Here is a 9616-nt window from a genome sequence, read left to right on the forward strand (position 1 = left end):
GTCCCGGTTTCCCAGACCGACCAAGCAAATGGTTGAGTGTGGAGAGGCCTAGTGGAGTGGGGAGACGTAGTCATTAGTGGGGATGGCAGCCTCTGGTGGGATGAGGCTGCAAGCGAGCGAGCGAGCGAGCACACGCACGCACGCACACGCGTGTCTGTGTATGTATGTGCATGTGTGCGTGCACGAGTGCCTGTAGGCATGCCTGTTTGTGTCTGTTCAGTTCAGTTGAGTGAGTGAGTGAGTGCATGTGTGCGAATGTGTGCATGTTTGCATAAGTGTCCACAAGCATGTGCGTGTGTGCTCTTCTTGCGTTTGAGTGTAAGAGACTTATGCGTGTGTGTGTGTGTGTGTGTGTGTGTGTGTGTGTGTGTGTGGGGGGGGGGGGGGGTCATGGACAGTAAAGAAGCAGAGAGCTGCTCTCTGGCAGCAGCTGCATGCATACATGGAAAACAGATTTGGTTGTGCTCGGATTTCAGTCACTGGAGGAGCCAGTCTCTCTCTCTCTCTCTCTCTCTCTCTCTCTCTCTCTCTCTCTCTCTCTCTCTCTCTCTCTCTCTCTCTCTCTTCTGTCTGTCTCTCTCTCTCTCTCACATCCAGTAAACTCACCCCCCTCTTTCCGCCTTGCCCCCCCTCCTCCCCGGGACCCCCAGACAAAAGGATAAAACAAAATCAGATGTTCAGATATTACCCCCCCCCCCCCCTCTCTCCCCCCTTGCCTCTTTCCATATCTATCTTGGCCTCTGCTTGTACGAATGTGGCTTCGACATTTTTATAAAACTTTCGGGGTTTTTCTTCTATTTTTTTTCTTGGCTGGGCCATATCACAGACGGGATCTCAGCTGAAAGAGGGAGTGACGACTACAGATTTCATTAGGAGGCCATTTTGATTGAGCTAATTAGATTAGATTACATCAATGGGATTGGCAGCCATGCAGAGCAAACAACAAACAGGGATGTGATCACAGTTGATTTAAGGAATGAAACGGGAGATACAGAGTTACTGTTCTGTATGTCATTAACCACTTAAGCCCTATATACTGTACTTCGTTGTACGACGAATAGCAAAAATAACTAATTTACAAGCTCACAATGTTCGCACCAGTACAAACTAAAGGCAGCATGTACATTTGTGTGTGTGTGTTTAAAAAAGAAGAAAAAAAAGAATTATTTTGAAGAATGTTGTTATTTTTGGAAAATGTGGCCAAAATAGCAAAAACAGTTTGAATGTGGTTAACCCTGTCCTTTGGTTCTGTCTGTCCAGACCACATCAATCAGGAACAGCCCAGTTCTGGAGCGGACGGGATCCTGGGCTCCAAGGTGGCGGTCTTCTCCGCCATCGGCGCGGGCTGCATCATCTTCCTCCTCCTCATCCTGCTCCTCGTCATCCTCCTCATCAAGATGCGCAAGCGCTCCCGGAAGAACACCCACTCGCAGGCCCGCCCTTCGGCGCTCTCCCTCAGCACGCTGTCCAACCCCAAGATGCCCGGCGGCACGGCCGGCACGGAGCCCAGTGACATCATCATTCCGCTGCGGACAGAGAACAACTACTGCCCCCACTACGAGAAGGTGAGCGGCGACTACGGCCACCCTGTCTACATCGTTCAGGAGATGCCCCCGCAAAGCCCGGCCAACATCTACTACAAGGTCTGACGGCTCGCCTCAGCCTGCCGCCCCGCAACCGCAGAGTTCGGGAGAGAAGTGGAGCGCTCCTTTAATGCCCCTGGGGAGAACCTTTTTTTTTTCTCGTTTTCCCTCCCTCTTTTTGCATTTTTGGGGGATTTGGTGTTTCTTTTTTTTTTTGTTGGTCAAGTCCAGTGTTTTTAATCTTACCACCTGCTGCACAGAGCTGGAGACACAGACTGGAACATTAACAGCAGGAGGTTCGAGAACTGAACTCAGAGGGACGCCGTGTCGTTACGATTGGGCGACTCACCTCCTCCCCCCCAAAACCTCCCCCCCCCTACACACACACTTCTCCCCTCACCTGCCTCCTCACCTGCTCCTCCTCCTCCTCCTCCTCCTCTGCGTGGCGCCCCCTGCGGCACCGCGGGGGGAAACGGGGTGAACTAACAGATGGAAATGTAGTTTTCCTGGTTGTGTCTGTTTCCCCCTGAACGGGCAGAACGTAGCTTAGCTTAGTTCCCCCAAGTACAGTCTATGTTACACCCAATTAAACCCATCATCCTAGCACACCAGGCGGGGAGCGAGCAGGCACACACAGGCCCCGACACTACACTCCTACGCCTGATGTTTGTGTGTGTGTGCGTGAGTGTGTGTGTGTGTGTGTGTTATTCAGGGCTCCATGCTGGGCCAATAAACTCTCCAGATAGCTCAGGTATCAGACACAACGTGTGCGTGTGCTTGTGCGTGTGTGTATGTGAGATAGGATGTGTGTTCCTCTCCCCCTCACACCTCTGATGTTTGCCTTACTTAATATTTTTAATGGAGGGTTTCCTCGACGCTAATTCAGTTCACAAAGCAGTTGTATTTTGTTAGATTTTCCTACAAGTGCACAATGTATAGAGATGAATAGCTCATTACCGTCACTCCATCGTCATCCTCATCAGTCATGTTCATTTGGTCCCTAACGAGCACCCATCCACCCTGGACTGTTGATGCTTTAGTGTGTGTGTGTGTGTGTGTGTGTGTGTGTGTTTCCCCTGATAACATCAGGACCATTAGCCTGGCATTTATGACTGCCTGCCAGCTAGTGTGTTTTGGAGGGTGTGTCCTGAATCTGGGTGAGTGTGTTTTGTGTGTGTGTGTGTGTGTACGCGCGCGTGTGTGTGTGTGTGTGTGTGTATTGAAAGTGTGTGTGGGCATGTTGACACTAGTTCTGTATCTGGGCAAACTTAACAGCTTATGATTAGAACAGTGACTGTACTGTGTGATAGGCCTCGGTAAACAGACAGACAGACAGACAGATGGCCGTCCTCCAGTGTTCCGCTTGGCAGTGACTGAAGGTTTTATTGTGTCTGATGAGCTCAGGAGACGGTGTGGAGACGGCAGACGCGTCCAGATTTGTTTGTTTTAGCTCTTGAATGGCGGCGATGAGAGATACAAGGTAAGCCTCAAGACGGCCGCGGACGACGCTGATGCCTGTCGCCCGTCGGGCTAAAAGGTGGGCGTGGGTCGCACAGGCCTCGCTGATTGGATGGCCTACATAGGTAGGGTGGCCTATATATAAGCTGGACGGCGCCGAGTGGCCCGAAGTACAGGGCAGGCTGAGCGTTGGAGCGTCCGGGCTAGCTTATTGTCAGATGCCAGTTGGCTGCCATCTGTAGATGACTCAGAGGAGAGCGCGGCCGGTACCCATGCCAGCGTGTGACTAATCTAGGTGCCATCTCCTTGCCCACTTCTCCACAAGCTGCCAGGGTGAAACCACTGTGGAGGGAACGGAGAGAGAGAGAAAAAAAAACAATGTTCTGGTGACTTGGCGTTCTCCCGAGAGGAAAATGCAGAGAGGTTTAGGATGGGGACGGGGCGAAAGGGGGATATGGAAGTGTTTTAGCATTTTATTTCTCTCCATCCTTCTCGGCCAGCTGTGTTGTGAATAAAAAAAATGCTGTGCAGAAGATTCCTCAGTCAAGGTGTTGAGCCGCCAGGACACTGCAACTCAGCTATCACACAGCCCAGGGCAGCCACACGCACACACACACATGCACGCACGCACGCACGCACACACACACACACACACACACACAGAAGTGACTGCGGCTGCTTACACGTGTTGTAGCCTAGCATTTTAGGGGGGTTCTGAATGAGTGTGCTCGTACTGTCGAGTTAATGCTTATGCAGCTTATGAGTACGTGCCACTGTGTGCACGTGTGCATATTTGGGCACATTTGTGCTGATTTGTGCAATTGGTGTGTGTGTGTGTGTGTGTGTGTGTGTGTGTCTGTGGTTGAAGCAATTGAACAGACTTGTTTCAGGAGTGGAAGTGGGTGCAGGGAAGACAGTGGCTGCTGAAATACCAAGCTGAGCAGTTCCACTTAATGATGTGTGAAGGCAGAGTGGGCCAGATAAGGACAGCAGCAAGCTATTACCTAGCGTGCGCGCGCGCACACACACACACACACACACACACACACACACACACACACACACACACACACACACACACACACACACACACACACACACAGATGGATGAGTCCAGGTTTATCTGCAGTCCAAATGGGTCAGAGTGTATGTTCATGTTTATTCACCTATATAGCCACACCTATCATCCACTGCCACAGACTATCCCCATCCAGCGCTCTCCCTGTTGCTCAGTTGAAAGGCAGCCGGTTCCAGGAGACTCCCAGGAAAGCTGGCCTGAGCGTATGCCCCGCGCAGCGTCGTTAACCCTGAGACTTAACGGCCAAAACAGCTGTGGCGGCGTCCTTTTTCTTAAAAAAAAAAAAAACTTGCACGACGCGAGCGAACGGCCCACAGGGGGCTGTATCCTCTGTGAAACGCATCTCTGCAGTGGAATCAGAGGTTTGCGGTTCTGGGCGGGTGCTCTGCATCTCAACCTTCTACACCAGCCAAGTGACTCATCACCACCACCACCACCACCCACCACCTCTCCAACTATCATGAACCACCTCCATCCCTTCATACTGACCACTCAATGTTTCCTCACAATTTGGCAGAAAGCAGGACGAAAAAAAAGAGAGAAAAAAATGTTTAAAACGTGACAATAGATAAATGTAAATACATGGATAGAGTCCCATTTAAGATGTAATGTCACCTGAACACTGCTCTTATGGAAAAAACAAAAACAAATTTTAAGGTTAGATTTTTGTAACGGAGGTTGTTTGTAAATAGCTGTCTTTTTAAAGTGTGTTTTGTATGAATCCTTGCATTTTTGTCTCCGTTTGCAATATGTTAATTTTTTGTCTTTTCTTTTTAAGAGTTGAAACCGAACACGGTAACATCTGGAGTGTAAATTATTTTATCTCTGAACGTGTAATTCTGCGCTCTCAGGGTTAGATTAACACTTCCAGATTTTGTTGTGTACAATTGCAATGGACGACATGATGGGCTGTCTATTTTATTTTATTTTTTTGGGTTCTTTTCTCTTTTTTTTTGTTGCAGCGTCCAGTATTGTAAAATGTCTTTGTTACCACATTGTGTTAGAGAGAAAAAAAAACAAGGATAAACAAACTGGTTTCAGAGACGCGTTTTTTTTGTTCCATAGGCGTTCAACAGGATTATTACTGTCGTCACAGAGAGATATAGCAGCACATCAAGGCTTGGGAACGAATGGTGTCACCGAAACTACTTCTATATGTATGGTGAGGGGGGGCCCACCACCCCTCGACCCCCCCCACCTCCCCCCCACCCCTGCTGGAGACGGCACTTAACTCTGAAGACTATGATATTCCACTGCCTCACCTTCCTTTCTCTCCATTATATAAGATGTAACAAAAGCCCCCTCGGTTCACAAAGATTAATCTCTCTGTGGTTTTAATAAGTCTATCGGGCCAGGCGGGAGAGAGAGTGAGAGAGAGAGAGTGAGAGAGCGAGAGAGAAGAAAAGTGTGCATGAGAGTGTGACCGTACGGAGCTCAAGCCAATAAATCATCCAGTTTACCACCACTCATTATCTTCCAGGCGGTCCTTTGTTTTTAGAGTTGCTCTCTTCTTCACTCTTTTCTCCCTCCCTTTCTCCCTCAGCCACCACCTCTCTCTCTCTCTCTCTCTCTCTCTCTCTCCCCCTCCTCTCTCTCTCCTTTGTCATCCCTCCTTTCCTAATTTAGCACAAAGATGATATCGGTTGCTCACGGTGCGAGCAGCGTCACTGTGTAGGTTGATTTCTATTACTATTGTTCTAAGCCACAGTATTATTTTCAATGTGCATGTGTAAGAAGATGAGGAGAAAAAAACCTGTTGAATTTGTTTCCCTGTGTTTTGAATCATAACTGTCAGTTTATTATTATAATTTTATTTTAATTTTTAATTTGTTTTTTTTCCTTCAGTTTTTTTTTTTTTGCCATTCACTTTTCGCCGCTTCTCAGAGTAATATTGGCACCAGCTACAACGAAAAAAAAATGATGTTCCAACAGTGGAAACTTCCGCATATTGATAAATAAATTTTTTTCCCATGGAAGTCTTGAGACGCTATATTCATTTCTTTAGCTTTAACAAGCAATGTCTGTCTGTCCGTCTGGCTGTTGGTTTGTCTGTGTACAGGGTGCAAGACCAATTTATAACAAGCTAACAACGCGACGCAAGGCGAAAATCCTTTTATAAATTCACACAACAGATGTTTGCATCGTTGCATTGTTAGCTTGTTAGCGGCGCGGCCGTCGTGTGACAGAGTATAACGGCGGGGTCAACGGAGATGAAGAGATGGAAGCAAAAGAACACTCGTCCTCTCTCGTCCTCTAATAAGCCTCTTTTTTTCGCCCCCCTTTCTCTCCGTGCCATTTCTCATCTCAGTGGCCACCTTGGCTCAGGGTGGCGGCACAAGCCGTGCGCCCTCCGCCTCCCGGCAGCGCTTCCCTCCCTGCGCCCGCCACTCTCTCACCTCAGGGGTCAGTGCTGCACAGATGGGCCTGTTCTGATACATTAGTCAGATTGAAATCACAAGCAGGGCTTCATAAATTCATATTCGGGCGAGGATGAACACGCCTTTTTTCCCCCCTTTTTTTGGTATAGTAACTAATATCCATATCAACCTCTTCTCCCTGCCCCGGTGTCCTCTGAAATTACATTTCTTCATACGTGATTAAATCCGATTGGTCGCGCCGTACATTTCCGACCGCGGACCAAGGTTTGTCTGAAATGGCGGCGGTTCCGGGTTCATCCGAGTGAGGAATGGATTCTCTGAGCTTGCGCGCTGAAAGCGAGAGGTTGGCATGAAATGTCATTAAAGCTGATTGGGCGTCTTGCCCTGACGAACATGACACTGTTTATGGGCAACGGCTCTGTGATGGCAGCCGGGGAAGGATGGAGAGGATGAGTTAACCACTTAACCCATTCAATCCGGGAGCGCATCTCTGTCATTTTAGATTTCTTTGGCTATTCAAACATAGCAGATATACAAGAGCTATGAGCTTGTAGATCTGCTATTTTTTAAAAGTCGTGAAATTTGTGCAAATCTTTGAATATATATAATTTTTTTAAAAGCAAACATACATTTTGTAACTGTCAAATGTCTCAACAAATGTATTTTTCTGAAAAACTATTGTTGCTATATCTAGTGATGCTCAAACTTTTTCTTGTCAAGGACCACCCAAAATGATATGTATTTGGCCCCCAACCCCCATCTCAAAATATTTTGTTCCAGGGACCCCCCAGAAGCAAAGATTTGAGTTACAAATGTTCGCTTTAAAAAATATATATATTCAAAGATTTGCACAAATGTTCAAGACTTTTCAAAAATAGAAGATCTACGAGCTTGTAGATCTGCTATTTTTAAATAGCCAAATTATAAAAAATAATGGTTATAGCTAAAATCTAGAAATGACACAGATGCTTCCCGGATTGAATGGGTTAAGCCCTATACAGGCTACATTGTCTTACAATGAATACTAACATTCTTACCAAAAAGAACATAAAAAGTTGAAATGTGGAGATAAGAGTTTTCTACCCAACGGCAAGCTCAAGCTTGTAGATCTAGCGTGTATCAAGCTGGTATAGATCTTTAATAGTAGATCTACAAGCTAGATCGGGCCATTTTCGGCAAAGATATTTAGTGTAGAGCCCTTGGGTATACGGTCAACTAAGTATAGGGCCCTTGGGGATCCGTTCAACTTAAGTATAGGGTTTAAGTGGTTAAACGGAAAGAGAGACAGAATGTCACTGACTTACTGTAGGCTATGTTCTCTTTCCCTCTCTCTCTCTCTCTTTCTCTCTCTCTCTCCCTCCTCCCCAGGGCAGGTACGCTCATCTGTTTCTTGGCGCGCTCCCGAGACGCCCCCATACATCCCATAGTGTTTATTGAAACCCCCCACTGAGCTACTGTGTGTGTGTGTGTGTGTGTGTGTGTGTGTGTGTGTGTGTATGTGTGTGTGTGTGTGTGTGTGTGTGTGTTTGTGTGTGTGAGTGCGTGAGAAAAGACAGAGCGAGCGTATTTGAGTGTAAGATCATTTGCCACAGGGTCTCCCTATTGTTCTACATCACAAAACAAAGAAACATTATTATTGCTGTAGCCCACACTCACCATCCCTCATCTGCATGGGTGACTGGGGGGGACTTTGTTGTAATAAGCACTGCAGCGATCATTATCATACCAAATATTATCTTCTCAGCGACTTCCTCTCATAGCCAAAAAGTCTCTGCTAGCCCATTATGCAGGAAGTCATTTGAATTTGAACTGCTTGACTTTTTGTTTCAGCAAATTTCCTTTTTTCCTCAGTTTTGTATCTTAAAAGTTCATCAAACTGTGATGAAACTGTTTTTCTTGAGGCATACGGCGCTGCCTCCCCAGGGGATTAATAAAGGAGCATGCCGGTGTTAAAGTTATTGAGTTTTTTTTTTCTTTTTTAAATCTCCCCTTTCATTAGTCTGCACTCTTTTGCCGTTTTCCCTCTTCTTTCCTTTACAAGTGGGTATTTTAGTACTGACCGTGCTTCATTTATGACTCCCCCCATAGGCTCCAGCACGCCCTCAAAGCTTTAGAGCTTCCTCGTAAAAATGCTGGGGTTATACATGAGTGCCTGTTCTGTTATTGTAAACACTTGTAAATGTTAAATGGATTGTATTTCTATAGCGCCTTCATCCAAAGAGCTTTACAATGTGCGTTACATTCACACATTCGCACCGATGGGCGGAGGCAGCCATGCAGTGAACCAACCTGCTCTTCGAGGAGCAGTTAGAGCACTTTGACACAAAGCCATAGGAAGAGCCGGGGATCGAATAATAGGGACATTTCCGTTTCCCAGACGCCTTGAACCACGCTGAGCCACTGTTGTCTTGTTGGTGTTGCAAGCTGCAGTATCATAGACATACTGTAATATATGTAGAGGCCATATTGGACGCTGGATCGTATGTCAACGTTGTGGCCATATTGGTCTGGGAAACTTGCCATAGAGCCACTGCAAGAAATATGAGTCATATCAGTGCAGTTTGCTGTGTATTATAAAATACCTGTCTAGATTTATAACTATTACTGTAGTCTGTTACTATCCATGCAACAAAAAACATTTTGGTATGAAAATCAGCATTTTTTTACTTGAAGGAGTTATTCACCCCCAAAATGACTTTTCCCCCCTATCAGTTATCGTGCAGCCTTCAATACACGGAGAGGTTTTTATTTTGTGGCATTCCTTTGGTGAATGAAGAGTCCAGAAATGGAGAAAACGCTTGATGTATTGAAGTTAATAGGCGGCCAAGATTAACAATCAAAAAACTGTTTATAAAATCCAAGTGACGTACATACAGTCGTATGGTCATTACCTCAGAAACACAGCTTTACGCTGAATATTTTACTTTTTAATTCACTTCCGGTGCAAACCGTGTAATGCATGAGTGAGGAACATGCCTTGGCATGCCCGGGGGGTTCAACAGGAGCTCAGTTCACCCAGGCGTGTGTGTCATTCATGCATGAGATGTTTAGCCCGGAAGTGAATTAAAAAGTTTTATTTTTTCTGAGTAAAGCTATGTAATGGAAGTACTGAGGATACG

At 46.4% G+C, this 9616-nt stretch overlaps 1 protein-coding gene across 1 annotated transcript in view; it reads left to right on the plus strand.

Annotated features, from left to right (window-relative positions):
* The window catches only part of efnb1 (ephrin-B1), an 83880-nt gene extending 77780 nt beyond the window's left edge, over positions 1-6100 (plus strand). Inside the window, exon 5 of the mRNA XM_084042140.1 lies at positions 1261-6100. Coding sequence (XP_083898266.1) covers positions 1261-1649 — 389 coding nt within the window. The 3' untranslated portion in view covers positions 1650-6100. The remainder of the gene's footprint in view (positions 1-1260) is intronic.
* The last annotated feature ends 3516 nt before the right edge of the window (positions 6101-9616 follow it).

Source organism: Gymnoscopelus microlampas (genome assembly GCF_963454915.1).
Source record: "Gymnoscopelus microlampas genome assembly, chromosome: 18".
NCBI lineage: Eukaryota > Metazoa > Chordata > Actinopteri > Myctophiformes > Myctophidae > Gymnoscopelus > Gymnoscopelus microlampas.